Source organism: Neomonachus schauinslandi, chromosome 5 (assembly GCF_002201575.2).
Source record: "Neomonachus schauinslandi chromosome 5, ASM220157v2, whole genome shotgun sequence".
NCBI classification, from domain to species: Eukaryota; Metazoa; Chordata; class Mammalia; order Carnivora; family Phocidae; genus Neomonachus; species Neomonachus schauinslandi.
The window spans coordinates 171,181,894-171,204,711 of NC_058407.1; the positions used below are offsets into that span (position 1 = coordinate 171,181,894).

A 22,818-nucleotide genomic window follows, 5' to 3' on the forward strand; every position below is an offset into this window, starting at 1 on the left:
TAGTACATGTTTTTTTTTTTTAAAGATTTTATCTATTTATTTGACAGAGAGATAGCGAGAGAGGGAACACAAGCAGGGGGAGTGAGAGAGGGAGAAGCAGGCTTCCTGCTGAGCAGGGAGCCCGATGCGGGACTCGATCCCAGGACCCTGGGATCATGACCTGAGCCGAAGGCAGACGCTTAACGACTGAGCCACCCAGGCGCCCCTACCCTAGTACATTTTAAAACAATATTCAGACTCTTTGAAAATTATCTTAAGACATTTTGAAAAGCATAAAAATTCCTTTTGCTGGGGCAGGAAAAACAAATGCTTACACCTAGATGTCACACAGCTCCGGACCCAGGAGTACGAGGTACACCGTTCTGGTGTGACCTGTCTGTAGTGCCCTCTGCTGTTTTTGTGTGATTTCCAGCTTTTTCTTAGGGGAAAATACAACATAATAAAAGGGGAGAGAAGAATGTCTCTCACCCCCAGCTTTGACAATTGTCAATTCATTTACCAGTCTTTTTTTTTTTTTTAAGACTTAATTTATTTGAGAGAGCATGCACACGTGTGTGCATGTGATCGGGGAGGGGCAGAGGGAGAAGGGAGAGAACCCCGGGCAGACTCCCAAGTTGAGCGTGGAGCTTGAGGTGGGGCTCAATCCCACAGCCCATGAGATCATGAGCGGAAACCAAGAGTTGGATGCTTAACCAACTGTGCCACCCAGGCACCCCCCCCAATCTTCTTTCATCTTGCCCCTGGCCACTCCCAGATCAATTTGATGCTAATTCCAGACTTCATCATCTCATGTATAAATACCTTAAATATAATAATACCTTTTATTTTTACACGACCAAAAACCAATTACCGTATCTTTAAAAATTGACAGTAATTCCTCAATATATCATCAACCAGTCACTTCAAATTTCTGATTGTCTTATTAAAAATTGAACAGTATAGTTTGAATCTGGATCCAGGCCTGCTCCACACATTGTAATTGGTCACTGAGTCTCATGACAAGTGTTTTTGTATCTAAGGTCTCCCCATCTCTTTTTCCTTGTAACTTACCTGGAAGGAACCAGGTTATTGGCCCTGGAGGGTGGCCCCAGGCTGGATTTCGCTGAATGCATCCACATGGTGTCCTTCACTGCATTCCCCTTTCTCCTATATTCTCAACCTGGATCAGAGTCGGTATTACTGTTTTGTTTCTTTGCCTGTTTTGTTAAAGCATTTCATCGGTGGTGGTGGCTAGTCCATCCAGAGGGACACCTGTCTGGTCATCTCTTCTTTTGTGATATTAGCAGCTTTAATAATAACCACCTCCATTACTTTAAGGCTGTGTGACATCTTCTAAGATAAAAGAATCTTGCCCCCAAATCATAGTTAACATTGAAATTATAAGTGAAAACACTGACATTTTAGGTGCCTGGGTGGCTCAGTCTGTTAAAGGTCTGCCTTCATCTCAGGTCCTAATCCCAGGGTCCTGGGATCGAGTCCAGCATCAGGCTCCTTGTTCATCGGGGAGCCTGCTTCTCGCTCTCCCTCTGCCTCCCACTCTCCCTGCTTGTGTGCTCGCTTGCTCGCTCGCTCTCTTCTGTCAAATAAATAAATAAAATCTTTAAAAAAAAAAACAAATTTTAGCCAACACGGTCTCATTTTAGAGAACATTTTAATTTTCAATATTTTACCATGTTGGTAAAGCTTTATGATGAAAGCATTGATGCAGTTCTTACTATACTGAATTGGAGGCTCTGAAAAATCCTATTTATCAGTATGGTCAAAAATGATATTATTTAGCATTTGGCAGTTTAAATGAGCTCTAACTTTATTTTTAAAGCACTTTGGCTGGATCATAATAGACTGGCAATGTAAAGAGGCTGCCCTGAAAAGTGCTGAGACTGTCTAGTAAACTGAGGGTTTGGGGCAGAGCAGCAGCTTTAGGCATGTAACTTTCTCCTGAGGGCCGGGATGGGGCTGCTGCTGGAGGTGGTCCCCTGCTCTCTGGCCACCTCGTGGAAGCCACTGCCCTTCCCACCTTGACCGTGGGTGCAGGAGTCCTTGGCTCACATCCTGTGTGCGCCCAGTCCGTCCTGTCCCAGGGCTGCCTCCAGGCAGAGCTCCACACCCCAAGCCCTCTCCCTCTCCCTCCCACAGACCATCTTCACTGACACTAACCTGTAGTCTCCTGACAGAGCCCCAGACCTCATGGCTTCACTGGTGAATTCTTTTTTTTTTTTTTTTCCCCACTGGTGAATTCTAACATACATACAAAGAAGAGCTAATACCATCCTTCTCAAACTTTTGCCCAAAAATTGAAGAGGAGGGAACACTTCCAAACTCATTCTGAGGCCAGCATCGCCCTGATACTCTGGTCAGACCCCCTATTTCTGTCTTGCAGGCCAGACAACTTTTTTTAGTTTTTCATTTTAGCAGCCTTGAATGTTTGGTTTCATATAACATTTAAAAGCCCCAAATATCTGAAAATGCCCTTCTTGTGTGGGTTCCAATGTGATTTTAGTTGTCTTTGATTTTGCGAGTGTCCGAACAATGAATGTTGATGAACTCTTAATAATTGAGACCTTCCATAAAAAAGGCGTGTTTAGCACTTCAGAGAGGTATGGAGTCAGTACCTGCAGCGAGGTCACCCAACTTGGGTAACTAATGTTTTCTGTGGCGTCAGACTGCTGTGACCAACCAGACTCCTTTCTTAAACACAACCAAATGGCATGTGACGGTGTGCCGCCTAGAAGGGATCAGTGGATCACAGTGAGACCTTCCCATTGGAATTCATCCATTGAGCATTGACTGATAAGCTACCATGGTCCAGGGAAACAGATAGGACTAAGGCCAGCCTAAGAGTTGAATCCAGTGAACAGTGTGGTTATTGGAGCTGTGTAAAAGGTGCATGGGGCAAAGAGGCGACAGGAAGACGGGAGAGCTCAGGCTCCTGGTAAGCACCAGAGGAGGCGTCTTGGAAGCAAGCATTTGAGCCAACATCTGAAGGAAGAGCTCTGACAAAACACAGTCTTCCAGATATGCGTTCTGGGAACCGTGGTGGCTGGGTATGGTCCAGGGCCACAGCCAGATACGTGGTGGGATGCCTAGGCCAGGAGAGAAGCACACCAAGCCAGGAAGTCTGGGCTGAATGTTTTCCTTCCTCCGTTATCCTGGGTGGTATCCACAGGTGGCCCTAGGGGTGCGCGCTGGGGCCTCACGACAGGGCAGTTGGCTGTGCGGTCGTCCAGGGAGAGAGGGCGGCAGGAGTCGTGATCAGTGGAGATGGGACAGGGTGACAAGTTATTCAAGAGGTAAGGACTGACAGAGCTAGTGACCAACTGGTGTAGCCTGCTTGGGAGAAATCGTTGTTCTGTCTTTACTCTGGAAGCAGTTCTGGTTTGCTCATGTTCATGTATTTTGAAGCTTTTTTTTTTCTGAAAATTTAATCTTGAGCTCGATTTTTGACATGCGAACATTAAAAAAGGAAAACATTCTTGGGCAACCCTCCTGGGTCTCCTCCCTCTCTGGTAGCTTTGTACTATCACTCAATAAACTTTGCTTCAAAAAAAAAAAAAAAAGAAAAACATTCTTATCTGCACTTAAGTTATACATGTAACTACTAGAAAACATTTGTTTGGGAGGTTCTGAATAATATAAAATAATCAGGGTCCTATAAGTATGATCGTATTCATTAAAGAAGTTACTTTATGGTTTTTTAAAGTACCTACAATTTGAGAGACCCCTCTTTTCACTTTTGGAAAAAAAAAAAAGATAAAAGTTTTCTTCCATGGGTGTATTTATATATTTCATGATTTGTCTACTATATTAAACATAGAAGGAAGTGGCATTATGGTGAAGATTTTGTCTAAAACTCTAATACAGGAGCACCTGGGCGGCTCAGTTGGTTAAGCATCTGCCTTTGGCTCAGGTCATGATCTCAGGGTCCTGGGATTGAGCCCTGAGTTGGGCTCCCTGCTCAGTGGGGAGTCTGCTTCTCCCTCTCCCTCTGTGCTCTCTTTCTCAAATAAATAAAATCTTAAAGTAAATAAAAAAATTCTATTACAAATAAATTGATAAATTATCCCACTCGAGACAGAAATAAGGAGGCTCTCAACAACATTTATCCCATGCACTTAAACAGATAAATTTTTTTTTTACCTCAAATGTTGCCATTTGCTGGATAAACAGATGCTGAAATGAGGTTTCCTTTCAATTCACCTGGCAGTCACAGCTGCAGGTTTAAGTTAAAGAGCAAAGTCCAAGTCTGTAAAAATGAAAGTATCTAATCATGACACCTTATTTATTATAAAAATAACCCAGGGAATTTTTGTTTTGCTCGAAAGTATCTCTAATTTCACTTCCAGGATGACCACTGTTAGCACTTCATTATATCTCCTTCGAGAAAACTGTAGGTGAATTCATTTAGATCGATATTTTACCCTTCCTTCCCAGCCCCCACACACAGGAGGATCGGACCATTTGCTCCCGTCAGAAAGCATTTGTGGTTCAGGCCACACTACCCTGCTGCCCGGCGGGTGGGCAGTGCGAATTGGGCCCATCCAGCTTTCTGACCTCCCGGGCTGGGAGGCTGCGGGGGAGGAGTAAGCACAGATGGTGAGCAGGAGGACCCGGAAGTCCTTCAGCTGATTGAGAAAGTTCTAAAACCTCCACGGTCTGCTTATCAGTGCCCCACCCATCTGAACGCTTGATAAGACGAATACCACTGTCCTCTGTGTGCTGTTCCTGAGGAACGGAGAGGTTGCTTTTTTGTCTTTGTGGCCTGGAGGATAATGGAAGACAGTTAATAAAGGTCACAAGAAAATACTAATTGGCTTTTAAAAATCAGCAAAGGCCACAAGGTTTGAGGGCCTCCCCAAACAAGGCACCGCTGGCCATGACTCCAGCAGCTCCCTCCCCCATCACCGTCTTCAGGACATTCACTGTTCCTTATCTGTAAGACCATAAAGAGCATCTTCTCTCGGAATGAAGAGGGTAATAACCCAAAAATAAGTACACAGTGCTTCACAGATGCACAGTGAGATTAAATGATGGATTTATATTCCATTTCTATCACGGACGTGTTTTGAAGTCATATTTCAAGATCCTGTGCAAACTGCAGAAGAAAACCCCACCACTCCATCATCAGTGTGCATCCTCATGCACGTCCTCAGCTGACACCATTCTGCCAGAGGAGCTACTGCATTTCCTCGCTATCAAGTCCGATCAGGAGCTCCGAACTGAACCGAACCGAACCACGCAGGCCCCCCGCAGGGAAAGAAGTAGTAGTCTTGGTAGCTTCTCGCAAGAGCAACAGGAAGCACAGGATCTAATCCTCTGGTATCAGGGCGTGGGCAAAGGCTAAGTGGAGAATTTATGGCCAGATAGAAATGTCCCAGAACTGGGCTGCCCAGGACAGTAGCCGTTGAGCACTGGAAAAAATACGCAACTAAGGAATTTGTATTTATATTTAATTTTAGTGCAAATGGTCATATGGGTAAGTGGCTACTGTATGGGACAGTCGGGTGTAGAGCATGCAGAACAGGACAGTGTTCCATTTAAAAACCGGATCTAGAAGTGTGATGGTTGGGAAGCATGGAACATCACTGAGGCCTGCCTGGTAGCCCCTGAGGGCTGGGGACACGGTCCAGTCCTGGAATTTTCTATCTCAAAAGTTCTTAGGCCCAACCAGCTGATAGTTTATTTTTCCTAAACTAAAATGTTCCTCAACTAAATGATGGTGGGGAAAGGTATGTTCTGTCTCAGCCAAATCCTGGGGTCCAAGGCAGCTGGCAAAGCATCTTAATGGTTTTATACATATTTTCTATGTACAACCATCCGTTAATGCCAGTTACACGTAGAGTTTTGTTTAAACACCAGGATTCTTAGGCTTAAGTATACCGAACACCCAGGCCTGGGAGCTGCCTACTGTAGAGTGGAATGTTCCTGAACTCACCAACCTACAGTTCTGTGGCTGCCCTGCGATGTTCTGAGATACCGACTTCCCTGAGGGGCTGGGGGGGAGGGGTCACCGGGACTGAAGCTGGAGGGCCTGCCAGGTGGTCACACTGTTCTCTGCTGTTGCTGCAGCCGAGTTGTTAACATGTGCAGAGCCAGGCTCTAAAACGCTATTGAGAAACTGAGCCCCGCTCCACACACTTGCTGCTCAGACCGGGAGTGCTGCCTCGGGGAGGGGCCCGGGTGCGCCCTTGCCCCAGGGCAGTTGGCTCCTCCCTGTCTGGCCTTCAGTGTCCCCATGTGAGGACTAAAGGTGTTGAACTAGTTCAGAGGTTATGATTCGGGAGATGAGCCCAGCCCACAGCGGAGGACTGGCACCAGCTGTGGGTTATCAGGGCGGCTTGTGTTGCAGGTAAGAGCTGAGCCCCAGCGGCTTCAGACAGGAAGGGAACGGTCTGTTTCATGGAAGCAGAGCCCAGAGAGGGTCAGTAGCAAGGCCGCCCAGGGCCCTCTCATCGCTCGCCCTGGCTTCTGGGGTGTGGGCTCCCCACTCAGCATTCTCACTGGGCCACAGTCCCTGTCTCACCTGAGAGTGTCTACCTGTGGCCAGAAAACAGGCTATACTGGGTGGTCTCAGCTGACCTGACCACCATAAGCTGGGACCATGGAGTCCCCTTGAAGGCACGTGGGCACGTGGAGGACACCCGAGCAGAAATGTGGACAGTGGGAGGGGGAGTTGGACACCATGTGACAGTGAGTGCCCACTCAAGGTGAACTCGGGTTTTTAGGTTTTCTGGGGCAAAGAATCACAAGATGTGCCCCCGCTCTGCCTTTTCCTACTCAGCCGTAATCAGCGGGTTGTGGGCTGTTGCTGATCAGGCCCAAGGCCTTCACTGCCCTACGGTCCCGTGGGTAACCTGTTCCACCTTCATGACATGCCTAGCCCGTGTTGGTGCCTGGTTTCGTCACTCGATAACCTCCCGTCCTGCTGAGTCACTCCAGGCCAGCACCATGCTGGTTGCCAAGGAGGGAACACAGAACACGCACTTGGCTGTGCCTACGAGCCGTAGGTTCTGGCCTTTGTGAAGTCTGAGGGAAAGCGTGCGAAACATAGTGCTGAGTCCGAGCAAGGCCTGCGGCGTGCGTAAGGAGTCTTTCTGCCGTTGCCTGGGGGACCTTGGGGAGCTCGGCGCCGCAGACGTGCGCTCGCACGGGGCCTCCGGTGCTGTGGGCCCCGCACTGCGCGTGTAGAGAGTAGAGAAGGTAGCTCCCAGTCTGCAGAGGCCCGTCAGCCCGTGCGGAGAGGCCGAGGGCCAGCCAGGAGCCCTGCTGAGACGGTCCGGCCCAGGGACACAGGACAAAGGAAGAGGGAAAGATGGGATTGGGGAGTGCAGAGACAAGGGACCCCAAGCCCCACGACCCGGCCTAAAGGAGGCAGTGGAGGGACGGGCTCAGTTGGAACATTTGGAGGCAGCCAGCGGGACAGACAGGCTTGTGGCGTCAGCCAGCACGAGGGATGGGGCTGTGTGATCAGGTTTGAGGTGGGAAGGTCCTGAAAACGCTTCTGAGTGGGATGTGCACTTTCCCCCCCGATGGATCGAGGGCAGTACCACACGTGGCCTGGAGGTGCGCTTCACTGACAGAAAAGGGAGCAGGGGAGGAGGGGCAGGTTTGGGGACAGCGGGCAGTTGTGACCAGGGCAGTGGGCTCAGGGGAGGTGCGTTAAAGAAGGGAGAAACCTTTCTGAAAATGTCCTGTTTTTTTTAAGTGAACATTGAAGAATACCATGTAAGAAAATGGGTGACTTTTCATAAAGCAACTGCGTATAACCAACACCAGATCGAGAACTAGAACGTTACACTGACCCCCTCCTCCCCCACACACACACCGGCCCTTCTCCCAGTCCAGGCTGGCCCCTCTGGTGTGGTCCTCACACGAACCGAACGTGCAGCGTGCCCTCCTGTGGCGTTCCGTTGCTGTGTGGCGTTCACTGGATGGAAGGCGGGTGTCCCTTCTCCTGGTGACAGACGTGTAGGCCGTTCTCACGGGACTGCTCTTGAGTGTCCTGGTGGGGGATCTCTGCCCATTGCACATGCGCGCTGCTGGGACCAGCTGTGGGGGAGGCTTGCCAGGGCGCGGGGTTCACACTGGGACCCGGGTTCGGCCCGGCACCGAATGGCTTCAGGCTGTCCTAAGTTACTCTCGCCGTCCCCCCTCACAAGAGCTGTTACTTCTTGCCACTTGGCTTTTGGTGGACTGCGACGCATCTCGGCTGCCGTGTTTGTTTCTCTCAAGTGTCTGGGCCAAGTACTCGGCACAGCTCGTGAACATGTAGCTAAATTCGTTGTCGAGTTGGGTCAGTCAGGGCTTAGGAGGCGCTCCTGGGAACAGGCCCCCATGCCCTCCAGGGCAGCTTGCGGGTACTCGGGGAGGGTTGTGTGTCTGGGTTCCAGTTTTGGGTGCACAGAGCTTTCCTCAGACTTGAGGACGCACCCGGCAGGAAGACGGTTTGCGCCCAAGGAAAGACAGCAAGAAGGTGGTTCCCAGTGAGAGTATCAAGGAGCAAGGGCTGTGTGCCTCTGGGGCCGAGCACATGCCTCCAAGACGCCACACCTGGGGAGTCTGCTAGGCAGGAAGTGTGCTTTCCAGGCTGGGAGGACGCAGGCCTCTTCCCACCGCTGCCGGCGCTCTGAGCACGTGTGGCACTGCAGGGCAGGCATCCTGGTGCTTTTTAAATAAATTATAAATTAGCCTGTGCGTAAGGAGTCTTAGAGTAACCATCATAGAGTATGAGCGCTTCCCCAGAAATGGGCTTTCTCTGAGACCTGTTGGGGAAGCGCAGCACGCCTCGTAGGAAGAAACCACTTCGCAGCCATTTAAAGCCCTATTAGGATGTGCTGAGCAGAGCAGCTGCTTTGTGCATCAGTGATGAAAAGTAGACACTGAATCGGGGTGCAGGGCTGACTTGGGTGCCTCCTAATGCTGGCGCTCCCCATCGGGATGAGCCTGCTGACCTGCCGGCCCCAGGGCTCTCGGTCATGCCCTGAGGTCCTCAGAGGCACAGAGACAGCAGGTGCGGGTCTCCAGTGGCCCAGGTGCCGACAGCCCCTCTTAAACTTCGAGAGTCTGTATGTCCAGCACCCAGGAGGAGCCAGGCAGAGAGCCCTGACCTGGGCTTCCGCCTCCAAGGATGGCCTTCGACCCCAGGCTGGCAACAGGTGGTCAGAGGAGCTGTCTGGTCAGCGATCACAGGAATCCTGGGAGCTTTCAGGACGGTCAGGTCTGGTGTGGCGGCCTGTGGCTCGGACGGTGTTACACTGCCCTCTCCTGGGCGCTGCCCGGAGAATTAGCCCCACAAGCTGGGGCCAGTGAGTTCTTGAACAGCCAGAGCAAATTTACAGCAATGTAAAGCCTGCAAGCTTACAGAATGAAGGACAGAAGGTGCATACGCCCCCCGTGGTCCCTGGCCACACTGGGAGGCCCCCAAGTCCCAGGCTCTGGCGGTTCCTGAAGGCAAAAAACAGTGTTGGCATTGTTCCCTCGCCCCTCGCCTTCTGGAACTTCCTACCAGAGCTCTGGCCAGCTGTCGGCACCAGTCTGTGGGCACCAAGACCCAACAAGGTCTTATTCTTACTTATTGTCTTTTGATGGCATCATTCAGGATTGGGCTCCAAAACCCACCTGCAGTCAGTACACATGTGCAGCCGAAGGACCATCGGTGAGGAGCAGCCCGTCCCAGCTTCCCTCAAATTCTGAGTCGTTCCAGCACTTGTGAGGGTCCCTCCCTGTCTTAGGTTTTCTGTTCTTGTCCTTACTCTTTAAGTGACTTTAGACACATTGAGATGGTCTCAAATGGACAGAGACTGGGGGGCACTTTTTAAAACCGGCATTAGCCATATGTGGAGTCCCTTGTGCTTTAGATGGCTTTACCTTCAGGTCTTATTAAAAATGTCCCAATTTCATGAGCCTTCCATAAACTTCCATCTTTATCTATTCTTCACAGAACGATGCAAATGGGACAGCAAAGCCACCTTTCCTCAGGTATGTTGACCTTTGTCCGTGGGGCCTGTGCAGCCCAGGAGGCCCATCCCTGAGAGGCCTCGGGCCTGTGGGGTCTGAGGAGGATGCAGCCACCCTATTCTCATCAGGCTGGGGAGGAGGGCCTGGAGGCTCTGCCAGCGTCTGCCCGGGTCCCAGAGGGAGGAGGCCTGGTCACAGGGGCGATGGGCAACTGAATCCAGACCCTGTCCTAGGTGGCTCTCCCGTTACAGCGTCTACAGCTCTGGAGAGTTCTGTAACTCAGAACTGCCACAGAGAAACGTTCATGTTCACAAAGTGTCTGGAATTTTTTACAGAAGCCATAGATTTTCACAGTGAGAAGAGTAGTTCATGGCTCTTTTAAAATCAAATTTCCATCTCGTAGTATTTCTGTAGCCATGTTTTTCCTCCCCCTGCAGCGGAGAGAACCCCTTTGCTACCGTGAAACTCCGACCGACGGTGACAAACGATCGCTCAGCGCCCATCATCCGATGAAGGGAGGGCCCAGGAACTCCAGTTCTTCCGTTAAGTTCTCATTGCAAAATGATACAAGTTGTTTGACGTGCTGTAACTGGTGTAAAGCTTCGCCAAAGGGTGCCTGATTTTAACTGTATTCTACTTGAGCAAATCAATGCATTCTCTCAATTTAACATAGTTGTGTTGATACATTTCCATCTTTAAGAAGATAAAGAATAGTTTAGTTATCAACTCAGTCATTTAAAAATCTCTTCTGTTCATCAGAAGACAGTAAATTTGGTTCCAATCCTTACTGTATCATTTTTAAAATATTCTATGATTTTTTTTAATAGCCAGAGTAAGGGATAGTCTGTGCTTTCATGACTGGGTTTCTGCACCTGAATGCAAAGGAGACCACAGTTTTATTTTATAAAGCATGTGCTCTTACCTAGCATTATGACATTTATCTAGAGGAAGTGATGTGTAAATTTGCATCTTAGCATGCAAATCATAATTGTAAGCAATATAAATTATGAGACTTATATAAAATTTAATTTTTTAACTTAAAAATTTTAAATTGTTTAATCAGATGTAGAGCTACCTAAGATGGAGGAATCCCCAAGTTTCCTTCGATTTAGACATACCTGAAGAGTGTGCAGACATTTTGCCTGACCCTGTCACAGCCATGATGCTTAGTACTCGAATAATCCCAGAGCTATTGAGTTTAGTAGTTTGGAGTTACGAACTCCCCGACTCAGTGCAGAGAAGACACCAGGCCGTGCTGCACGTGGGCCTGGCTCAGAGCGTCACACATGCGTGTGAGGGCCCCACGGAGCGACCCCAGGGTGTTCTCACTATGCTCGTTGATCGAAGCTGCCTCCCTAGCTAGTGTACTTCATTTCTGAAATCAGGTACTGACCCCCACTCCCGCAAAGAGCACGTAGATAGCCAGGACCTAAGTGTTAGTGGCTGGGATGGGAAGGTCTGCATTTCATCTGAGACCTGCCATCACAGCCTCAGAACTGGGAACTCTGAGCCAGTGCCGAGTTTACCTCTGGCTGCCAGGGACTGGGCCCTGTTATGGAGGAGTGCAGAATCAGGACGCACACCCTGGCCATTCACTGTGTGTGGGCGGAGAGGGCCTCATTTATCACAGCTCCGTTGGTCTCGCCATAAATATCAACATTTTTCTATAAACTTGAAAGTGGTCATGGTCAAATGCAGGTAAACCACTGGAAGCGTGTGACACCTCACGTTCTTGGTCCTGTCCTGGCTGCCAGGCGAATCGGGCGACCCCGAGGGCTGAGGAGTCAGACCTACGTGAGGGTCTTCCAGGCCAAGTTGGCAAACAGCACACCTGTCCTGAGAGAAGACGCTCCAGCCAATAAAGAAACCACAGTCCCATCTCGTTCAGCGGTCCCTGCTTCTCTCAGCATCTGAGTAAGAGGAGGGTTCGTGGCAGCTCAGTATCTGCAATGGGGGGGGTGAGGCCTCCCTGACCTCCAGAGCTCTGCTCTTCGGGATCCTCCGGCTTTGTTACAGAGACTCTCAGGTGCGGTCTCTGCAGGCTCGCTTGGCTCGCCCGACCCGGTCTTGGCCTTCACAGACGACTGGTGGGCACTCGCCTGCCTCACCGAGGAGGGGAGGGCTTAGCTCAGGTCCTGGGCGCAGAGGTGCGTGCTCTGTAAGTAAGTGTCAAGGTATTAGGTTTCGTTATATTAATAAAAATTTGGAAAGCACACTCTTGAGCTCTGTCTACGGAGGACTAGATCGAGACCTGCCAGGAGCTGGATGCTGCTGAAGCCAGGCGATGGGTGTGGTGTTCTAGTCTAACGTCCACGAGTTTGTTTATATGAGTAGCAGTGTGCACACCAAATAAGCAGAACCAGGTAAACAAGGGTATGAATCTCATTTATTTAAAACAGTATTTCTCACCTTTCTCAAACTGAAGACTGCAAAAAATAAAAGCAGTGCTTTATTGAGCTGTCATTCACCCCAGAGCAGTGCTGCTGTGTCCCCACACTGTGACCCCTGCGCCCACGAAACTGCAGCTCACACCGTCTAGCCCGCCTCGCTTTACAAAACAGTCCTGAAAGCTTAATCAAATAAAGCTACTGTACACGACATTTACATTAGAAAAAGACAGCTGGATGTAGGGAAGCCGGGTGTGGTGTTCCTGTTAAGTGAAGTTTGCTCCACAGTTGGGGCATCTTCGCTTCCTCAAGGCAAAACAGCAGATGAACCCAAATGGGAACAAGATGATGGCCAAGAAGATGCCCAGGAAGGTGAAGGAGTCCTCCAGAACCCCGACTCTGTGGAGAGAAGAGAGGGGCACTCGCGTTAGGGCCCTTGGCGGAGCCCCGCACGAGAGGGGACGGAGCGCGTGAGGATGCGGGGCCCCCGGTGCGTCAGTGACTGTGTCCCCAGAAGCAGTCTTTGCCCCTCCAGCAACGAACCCGCCGGCCTGTTGGCGCATGCCGATTCCGGCCAGCCACTGCTCCAAAGTGGGAAGGGGAGGGGAGTTACCGGAAGGAATCATCACTTGCAACGACAAGAACGTTCCCTTGCCACGTTACTTACCATGTTTCCTCCTCCGTTACAAAAGGACAAACAAGAAACAAATGCTAATTTCTATAAAAATTCTTGTATCTCTGAAAACTAGACCAAGAAAACCTAATCATTTTAGGGTATTTTTTTCCCCACTGTTGAAAAGTTTTATTCTTCCATCCCCTACAGGGAAATTCCAGAAACTTCTTCGAATTCTGTCTTGGGAGAAGGTTACAGCAGATTTTACTGAAAGATTAAAATCAGCCAAATTCACAGTGTCTATAGGAAGACCACTTATCTTGAGAAATTTAATCTGTTTCTTCTTCACAAAGTCAAATTTATCTTCAATGTGCGTAACCCACACGCCTAGGGCCTATCACCCCAACCATGTGCCAGGAGTGTAGGTTCAGTGACCTGAGGTCACCACTCACGTTCCAGGCTCATTTTCAAAGACGGGAAGCAGGAGCCTTGCGCTCAGCTCTGCCACTGCTGCTTAGGCTACTTCTGGAAAGTTCTGGACACAGAGCTGGAATTAAAATGGTAACAGCAAGAGCCAGCTCAGCCCTCATGAGCAATGGTTCACATTCTGGAGAGCCAGGGCAAGTCGGTGGAAACAAGTTCCTCCCCAGGTGGCCAGGGACACCTTCAGCCTCGTCCACCCCGCTGTGAGCCGAGGGCCTTTGGGAACAAGGCACTTCACCAGAATTCACCAGAACAAATGTGCCCAAGTCAGCCGGGGCGGAGTGCTGAGAAGGAAAGAGGGAGGGGCTTCGGGACAGTGGCACTCCCTGCGGCACTCCCCGGGCCTGCCTGCCTTCATGGGGTGGGCCCCGCTCCCAGACCGCCCCCGCCTCCCCGCGTTCACCCCAGCTGCCTCAGTGGCCCTGAAGCCACTTCCTCCTCTACCCACACCTCAGCTCCTTTGTCTTCAAACGCTGCTAAGGGTCTCCTGTGCCCACAATGTTCTGGAAGCAGCTGCTTCTCGTCTTGCCACTGTGTGTGCAGAGAACGAAGGTTCAGCTTAACAGAAGGCCGAGTGTCAAGGTGAAGCACCCAACAGTAGACTTCCTCCACTCCAGATGCCACACCTGCCGCCGCCGCCCCTTCTGAGCTCCGCTCCTGCCCACGTTGGGCCAGGGCTCCAGCCGCGCAGAGAGCAGGCGCCGGGCTGAGAATCGTGGTAAGTAAACTAGACTCTTAGGAAGCCTGGCTTTCAACTGCTTAAAGAAACCGTCACACTCGATGCCCGCTTCCCTTCCTACTCCCTCAGGAGGGAGTTGCCTAAGATGTCTACACAGGACAGCACCCTCTAGCAGCACTTCCCAAGGGGCTTGTCCTAAAACACCACTTCCCCTGATAAGCTCTGCAGAAAAGGACTTTTTTGATTAATTTGAGGAAGCTCATCCCCCTGCCCTGGAGTCACGGTGCACAGTAGTTTAGGAAAGGCTCTGAGAAGTCCCGCAGTAAAGACCCCTGTTGAACTGTTTCAGCCGGCATTTCCCAGGCTGACCTGTGTGCTCACCAGTCAGCCTGCACACAGGCAAGGCCGGATCTGAGGGCAAGCTAACCAACAGGCCAACCAATTTCCACCTGCAGAGTTACCTTTTCTTGTTTAGACTGCTATGAAAGTCTAGTATTAGGAGTCCCCTTTCTAAGGACTGCCAAGGTCGTCGGGTCCCCACATTGTTCCTTGGCCCTCCCGTGGCTGCTCCTGCCCGTGGGCGTCCAGACACAGCTGTGCAGAGCCCACCCCATACCTGCCCCACCTGAGAAAGCACCAAAGGCCATGCTGCCCAAGTCAGGGGTGAGGCTTCAGGGAGGCCCTGGGCCACACACGGGGACAGGAACGCATCTGCTCTGGCCACAGTCCTTGCGACAGCTCCTGCAACTACGGCTGCGAATCAAGCCACTTTCAGACTAGCTAGACCTGGACCACCCAGAGCTTTGGTGCCACCCAGGTGCCCCTGTCCTCCTTCCTCCTGGCATCTACCGAAGTTCCACCCACAGCTGAAATCTCAAGAATCACACCCGTTCACAGGGTCGGTTAGAATGCCCAAGGAAAAAGCCGAGGGCAGAAGTGAGCCAGGCCTCCTAGCTGGGTCACAAGCAACAGCTGAGAACCTTCCAGAGAAGTCTGCCCTCTGAAGGAGTTAGGAGGGTGCCTCGCCCAGCATCCCCTCCAGGGGCGAGTGGGGCCCAAGGACAGGGACTACCTGGCTGAGCACCTCCCAGGCTGAACACTCCATGTCATCCCACTTAAGGATCAAAGCCATTAAGCAGCACAACCTAGAACCCGGTGTGTCTGCTCAGAGGCTGCAGATGTCTGGGAGGAGCCTGGGGCCAAGGCATATCCTGCTGTCCTTGGTGCCTGGGGCAGCCCTCTGAGCCCGGTGCAGTGCCCCCACGGTGGGGGGCAGGAGCTACGGGGGGCTGCCTGGCACACCTCCCCACACGAACCCCCCGGTCGGAGGGCAGGTGGCTGTCGTGGGCAGCTTGCCTCAGCTGGAGGGAACCCGGGGTGCGCGGGGACAGACACACACCCCCAGGCCCTCCGTGCCCGTGAAGCCAGGTACCGGCCCTGCCCAAGCACGAAGCTTCCCAGCGGCCCCCACACCGTCTGGCCCCAACACTCCTCTTGCTCGGCCCCTGGAAGTGCTCTGGGAACTTGAAAGGCAGAGCAGTGGCCTCGCAGGCTGACCAGGCACCCTCCCCTCCCCCAGCCGGGGCTTCCCGAGAACACAAGCCCCCGCTGCTCACACCCGCCGTGCTTTCCGTCCACGTCCACACCTGTCACGTACTCCGGCCGGAGCACAGCTAGCCGCCTGGGCCACCCGCCGCTCCGTCCTCCGTGACCCTGCGCCTCCCCGCCGAGGCCCGCCCCGTCCGCCTTCACCCCACTCTAAAGATGGCCTGGCCACTGGTCTCCGGAAGAGCAGGGGCCTTTCCCTTCAGGGACGAGGGAGCGTCCCTGCCGGCAGGCCCGTGAGCAAACCGCCTGCCACGGGCCAACGACCCGAACCCAACACGCTTTCACGCGTGAGGAACAAGGCACAGCCAGCGGGAGCCTCCAAGCACGGGGGCAGCCCCCAGGCACCACACCTGCCACCCCAGGAGTCCACACCCCTCTTCCAGATGATACAAGGGTCTGAAAGAACTTTCTCATAGGTTTGTAGCACACTCGCCTGGCGGCAACCTGTGACCCAAACTAACTCGTGGCCACGTACGGTCATAATTCATCCACTGCACGCGAATACTCACGTCCTGCTGCAAAAATATTAATGTTCTCACCATGGGTACTGCCCCAGACCTCAGAAACAATGCTGGCATAACTTACAGTTTCTAAAGATCCAGAATCTTCTGAATTGAGAAACACAATCTGATCTCTGGGCCACTTTTGATGGAGCAAGACTCCAGGCCGCAGAGCAAACCTGTCCCTGGCGCCCGTCCCCACCAGGCACCACAGGACGGAGGGGACGCCCGGGGACAACCCTGACGCGGGCTGCCTCCCACCGGCTCTCCCAAACGGCATCACACGCTCTTCCTCTCCGCACCCCCCCGGGCCCCGAAAGGCCCCAGTCGGCTCAGAACGAGCTTCAACTCTCAACCGGCTCAGAATCCACAATCCACACTGTGCGGGGGGCCCCGCAGAGGCTGGAAGCCGCGCCCCGTTCTTGGGCAATCGGCTGGTGGGGGGGGAGGTGGGCAGGGAAGGATGTGGAAGCTGGAGAAACTGGGAACTAACAAATTCTGAACACGCTCATTTAACTCCTGGCTCTGACCCTACGGAGAAAGCGGCCACTGGGCATCTGTGCAGAGCAGGCCTGGGCCAGGCTCTCGGGCAGCGAGGCGACGGACCGGCCACCAAGGCCCGAGGGGAGTGAGCGCCCCAAGGACCAGCCATCCGCGAACGGCAGCCCCCGCATGTCCCGTACTCCCTCCGCCCCCCCACGCGGGCACTCAGGGCCACCAGCTCCAGCAGCCCTCGGTGCGTCCCCAGTTACGCACTCAGGGTGGCATCCAGCCCGGGAGCAGCCCCCAGACCAGCCCTCACCGGAAGGCCGAGTCTCAGGGGAGAGAGAGCTGAGGACTTCCTCCAGTGGCCTTCAGTGGGAGCCAAGGCTTGGGGACCAGATGCCCAAAGCACCCAGCCAACCCGCTCATACCTCACCCACTTGGGAGGCGCCTCTGTCTGGCGTTGTGCTGTCCCAGGGCCTCCACTACACAGGGGCACACAGGGCAGGTGCCCCCGGGGGGGGTCGGGGAGGACTGGCTGCGGGAGGAGCTGCGGATCACCCAGGCCTGGGCCTGGACCCACGGACCAGAGGCCCCGGCATTCCTTGGGGTGCTCCCCCCTCCCCCCCGTCAGGCCGGGCAGAACCCACAGGACCGCGGCCATGGGCAGGGCCCATCCTGGTGGCCTGTTTTCCAGCCGGCCCAGGCCCATCGGCCACCTCCGGAGCGCTGGTTTTGTGGTCCTAGATGCCGGATGAGCTGGGGCCCCTCCACCCCCTGCCTGCAGCCCACTGTCCAGACCCCCTCCTCTCAGGACCCCTCCACACACCGCACCCCATCCCCCCATGCCGTGTCATACCCTCAGCCTGCCTGGAGCCTCTCTCTCGGCTGCCAAGGCTCCACTCGTTTCTGGATCTCCTCGTACCTCTCGGGTTACCCCCAAAACTAAGTATCAGTGACATCCGGCCAGTGTCAGTGGGGAGCCCTGAGCAGGCCAGGCTTTATGCACACTCTGGCCTTTGACACCTTGCTGCGCAGGGAGCCTTCCCAACAGGCTGCCCCACGGCAGCCCGGGGTGAACCGAGCCGAGCCTGGACTCCCAGACTCTGGGGGCTGCCACCTCCCCTCACCCTGCACTGAGGGACGGCCCACAACCCCCAGGGGAGGACCAGCTTCAGAGAGGCCGGGGCCTGGCCAGAGCCCTGCCCGGGCAAGATGGCGCTGAGTCCAGACAGACGGGGTGAAATGAGGAGCCCGCTCCTCTGCTGGGCTCCCAAGGAGAGCTTTCTCATGGCCCACTGAAAAGGGAAGATGGGGTCAGGCTGCTTAAGATGAGGGCCAAGTGACAAGTGACATGGGCCTCTTAGGCCAAGCCTCCCTCAGAAGGAATCACAGACGTGTGACTTGGGCAAATGCCTGCCAAGCTACCAGGAGGGAAGGGGACAGAGCCTGGCGGGCTGCACGAAAAGGGAGACAGTGTGTTCACATGACAAGTGGCCGTCTCCCAACTCCAGATGCCAGACAGTGGCCTCGCCGGACTGTGCCCCAGGGGACACCTCTCCGCTCTCCCCAGAGGGGAGCCGCCCCAGGGCCACGCACCCGCTCCCCAAACCACAGGAGAGCCTCCTTGGGAAGCGCCCGGCCTCTCCCTCCTTCCCACTGCCCATGTCCCAGGCCCCCTGCTCCCCCGCCCACTGCCTAGGAAGCTGGCCTCCCAGGGCCAAGGGGCTGCCCGCTCTCCAGCGGCGGAGGGTGGGGACACTCACACATGAAGCACCCAAGTGCTGGGGGCGGCCCTTACTGCCAGCACCCATCCTCCTCAGTCCGCAGGCGAGAGGGATCACGGGGACAGGCCAAGAGGGAATCGGCGCGTTAGGTCCCAACTCAGTCCCCAAACTTGCTCTCAGAGCACCCCCTCCTCAGTGCTACCACCCAGAGGCAGGGAGGATGGTGATCCCGACATGAAAAGCCTGTCCCCACTGCCGGCGCCCCACACCTCAGCCTTCAGGCAGCTGACCCTGATCCAGATTCTGCAGGAGTGGGGCTCTGGGACCCCATCAGCAGAAGCCACAGGCCTCCGAAATGACAGAGCTCCCGCCCGGGGGGGGAGAAGGAAAGTAGCCAGGAAAGTGCTCCCCACCCGGCAGCCACGGGGGCCTTGCCGCTGGTCTGAGCACAGGCACTTGGGCCAGGAAGGGCTTCAAAGAGCACCCCAAGACACCCCCACTTCCCAGGTGGGAAAACGGCCAGGATCTGAATGCAGTGCCTGCAGCAGGCTGGGAACTGGCTGGACACAACACGCAGCCATGGCGTGGAGACACTGAAATCCCAGCCAGACTGCTCTGCCCCAGACACCTTCCTAAACTCGGGAGATCACTCAAAGATTCTCCCGCCCAAAAACAGGCCCTTGGAATCCTCCAGCTGGCCCACGTGGGGAGAGAAGGACTGTGCACACAGCCAGGGCTCTGAGCACCCAGCGCCAGCCTCAAAGCCAAAGACAGCGGGGTTCCCATCACCTACCTCTGCACACAACCCCCCCGAGACTCCCAGTGGCTCTCTTCACAGGCGACCGAGTCCTGACCCCCGCCCAGCCAAGCAGCCTTCGGGGAGCTCCCAGGCCCCACGCCCCTTCTTCCCACCTTTGTACCTTCAAACCCCAACAGCTGTGATGCCCCCAGATGCCCGTGGAGAGAATGGTGTCCAGGAGGGTGCAAGTGATCTGTCTTTCCCCCAACCCCCGTTATGTTTCCCCAAAGGCTGTATCAGAAGACACACCTGTCCTGAGTTGACAGACAAGGTCCCCAGCCCGCCCACAGCCCCCTCTACTAGGCTCTGGGAGTGCAGCCTCCTACCCCCCATCTCTGTGAAGCCCTCCCCCGCCCACACAGTTGACCCCTGTGACTCTGAAATCTTTAACTTCCCCTTGACTCTGCTCCAGGCCTTCCAGATACACCTTTGACGTTAAGTCTCAGTGTAAACCGACGTTTCTCAATTCCATCTCAGAGACTTCAACTTCCTTCTCCCAGACAAGCTGAAGACCTGCACTCTTGCATCAAGCAGGCAAGGACCAAGTCTTATCTGAATGTGAACCCTCACGACCCACAAAGAACAAGCATGGAGCTAGCTGCAGCTCGGACCCTACAAAACCAGTTGCAGGACCCTGGAGGCTTTGGTTTGAGAATACGAAAAACAGCTCCTGCCCCACACAAAGAACCACAGTGTTTCCATCCTCCTCCAGCCAATGGCCCCGCGCCGCGGATGTTGCTCCCCTGGCCTCCTGGACCTCGGGATCCTTGGACACACTGGCCATCTGAGTCAGGGCTCTCCTGCCAGGGCACTTCTAGCTGCCCTTCCCAGTAAAAGGAAACCTTCCACCACCTTCAAGAATCAACTGCAGGTTCCAGAACCAGGGACACCAGGTGTTAACATTTCTGCATCCCACTCATCTGGGACCCAAGGGCCCCCAAACCACTCAACTCCGCAGGAAAGGGAAGCCCTCCCCGATGACCCATGAAACAATGTGAGACCTAAGGACACACGAACCCACTCTCGCCCACACCGCAGGTCAGCAGCTTGTCCCAAGACTGCCCCCCCCCCGCCCCCCGCGAGTCTGCCTTCCTGAGGCTCTGGGGGCCAGCCCCCGGCCTGTGACATACCTGCAAACTGGGCAGCCTCCAACGACAACGATGGAATTGGCAGGGTACCTGGTGACATTTCGACTGTGGATGTTGTAGACCCTGGGGTGGTGGGTGGGTATCCCTGTGGGCAGGAAGGCACATCAGAAGGGGGCCGGGAGGAAAACTGGAAGTTTGAGGGCTACTTCTCCTGTCGTCCCCCCGCCCCGACACCCACCCCGCCCCCGCCCCCAAACTTATCCTTTCCAAAATCCAGACAACGGCCCGCCTCCACTAAGTGCCCGTTATGGGCTTTACTGGGTGCTAATCTGCAGACAGCACCTGGTTAACGAAGTTAATGGGAAACCGGGCCGCGGCGCTTCCCGGGATGGGCGGGCCCGGGGCTCGCGACCCCCCGGGTCGGCGGAGGGCCCGACAGCGGGCTCCCGGTGCGGGAGACTCACCAGCCACCCGTCCCCACGAGCTCGGCGTTCCCGACCCCGGGGCGGCCCCTCGGCAGTGCCTGCGCGGGGGTTCCCACCGCCCCCCGACCACGGTCGGGCCGCGCCCCCCGCCGCAGCGGTGTCCGGAGAAAAGTTGGTTTCGGGGTTAAAGGTCCCCACGGGACCGGGCCCAAAGTTTGCTCCCGGGGCCGCGGGCCCGGCGCCCAGCCCCGACGCCGGCCCCCACCCCGGCCCGCAACCCCCGGCCGCCGGGCGCACCTGTGACGAGGTAGGGGTAGGGCGGCGGCGGGGGCGCGGCGGGGATGGCGCCGTAGCCGTGCGGGCCGCACGCGAAGTCGCCCTGGCCGGCCTCCAGGTTGTAGGCGGGCGGCCGCTCCTGCAGCAGGGGCTTGTGGTCCATGGCGGGCGGCGCCCACCGCGCCCGGCCCCGACTCCCGCCTGGACTCCCGCAAGGACTCCCGCTCCCGCGCCGGCTCGGACTCGCGCGGACGCCCGGACCCGGCGGCGGGACCCGCTCCTCGCGGGCGGCGGCGTCGGCTGCGGGGCTGGGCCCCTCTCCGAGGCGGGCGCCGCGGGCTTCCCCTCCGCGCCTCCCCCCGGCCAGTCACAAGACCCGGGTCACGTGGCGCGGCTCCCGGCGGGGGTGCGGCGCGGGGCGGGGCCGGCGCGGCGTCTTAAAGGGGCCGCGCCCGCCCCTGGCCCCCCGGTCGGCCGCTTGTCGGCCTTGACCCCGCGCTCTTCCTCGGCCCAGTTCCGCGGCCCCACAGACCGCTGCCACGAGGAGACTCCGCGCCACACACACGACTACGAGGAGATGCCGCACGGGGGTCTCGACCTTTACGGCCCGCGGACTCCGCCCCTTCCAGCGCCTGGGCCCGCCCCACCCATCTCCCAGCGGAGACCCCTTGGCCAGGCGGGAGATCCGATCGCCCGAGCCCACTCACCACGGGGAAGGGCAGGAGCCCGGGGCGGCCAGGAGGAGAGTCCAGGAGGGGCGAGTCCCCCGGCCGTCTCCTGGTTGTCACCGCTTCGGGGCAAAGGGGCCGGGGGCTCCGCGTTCCGAGCGACCCGGGATCCCAATCAGGGCGGCGGCCCGGGGCAGTGGAAGTGCAAGCTCCTGCAGGAAAAAGCAGGGCGTGCTTCTCAGCCTTGCCTGCTCGCGCTCAGCTGATGTTCATTCCCTCGGTTTTCTTCTTGATGAATTAAATTAGGTGATTTCTAGGAGTTGTAGCCGCTGATTACAAATAATTCCCCGCTTGGGGACAAAACCCTAAATATTGAGCACCTACTTCGTGACAAGCACCGTCCCTCCCTCGTTCGTCGGTTTTGCTAATCGTCACAACAACCCGGGAGGTACTTAATAGTCCCAGTCTACAGCCCGGGTACCGAGGCTCAGGCAAGGGGAGTGGCCTAAACTTGACGCGAAGACCAACCACTAGGTCGGGTTCCCTCGGCTTCAGCGTTTTTATTGCTGCCCGCTAATGCTTAATGGGCTTGTAATAAAACTTGGAAAAGAAGGATCTAAAAGCTTAAAGCCCCTCAAATTTGTAGCTCCTCTAGGCCTTTCCAGGGCCTTCTGTAGCATTTGGTGTTTCATGTGACCTGCAGATTGATCTAGCATGAGGACTAAGGACATCTCAGACCCCACCTTATTTTTAACTTTTCCTCAGAGACCATCTGATCCCTGGGTTACAAGTTTAGCTCCTCAAAGCCCATCTCCTGTACTGGTCATCATCATCCCAGCATCCTGTGGGGGAGAAATGAGGGTCGGGCCTGACTAGCATTAGGGGAGAGCCAGGTCAAGAATGGAGACTGGGGGGCGCCTGGGTGGCTCAGTCATTAAGCGTTTGCCTTCGGCGCAGGTCATGATCCCAGGGTCCTGGGATCGAGCCCCACATCGGGCTCCCTGTTCCACGGGAAGCGTGCTTCTCCGTCTCCCACTCCCCCTGCTTGTGTTCCTGCTCTCGCTGTGTCTCTCTCTGTCATATAAATAAATAAATAAATAAATAAATAAATAAATAAATAAATAAATA

At 55.1% G+C, this 22,818-nt stretch overlaps 2 protein-coding genes across 3 annotated transcripts in view; one reads left to right on the forward strand and one right to left on the reverse strand.

Moving 5' to 3' along the window:
• BAIAP2L1 (BAR/IMD domain containing adaptor protein 2 like 1) overlaps positions 1-11,487 on the forward strand; it is a 99,710-nt gene extending 88,223 nt beyond the window's left edge. The window contains exons 13-14 of the mRNA XM_021680228.2: positions 9,938-9,975; positions 10,392-11,487. Of these exons, the coding sequence (XP_021535903.1) occupies positions 9,938-9,975; positions 10,392-10,467 (114 nt within the window). The 3' untranslated portion in view covers positions 10,468-11,487. The remainder of the gene's footprint in view (positions 1-9,937; positions 9,976-10,391) is intronic.
• Positions 11,488-12,000: 513 nt separating this feature from the next.
• Positions 12,001-21,380, reverse strand: BRI3 (brain protein I3). Of its 2 annotated transcripts, XM_021680230.2 has the most exons (4): positions 21,044-21,380; positions 20,364-20,466; positions 12,560-12,740; positions 12,001-12,110 (listed from the first exon to the last, which is right to left on the reverse strand). In XM_021680230.2, the coding sequence occupies exons 1-3, from the start codon at positions 21,183-21,185 to the stop codon at positions 12,608-12,610; spliced, it is 378 nt and encodes a 125-aa protein (XP_021535905.1). In that variant the 5' UTR covers positions 21,186-21,380; the 3' UTR covers positions 12,001-12,110; positions 12,560-12,607. The 2 variants fall into 2 exon arrangements, with proteins under 2 accessions (XP_021535905.1, XP_021535904.1); XM_021680229.1 differs by lacking the exon at positions 12,001-12,110 and having other exon boundaries at positions 12,325-12,740.
• Between the last annotated feature and the right edge of the window lie 1,438 nt (positions 21,381-22,818).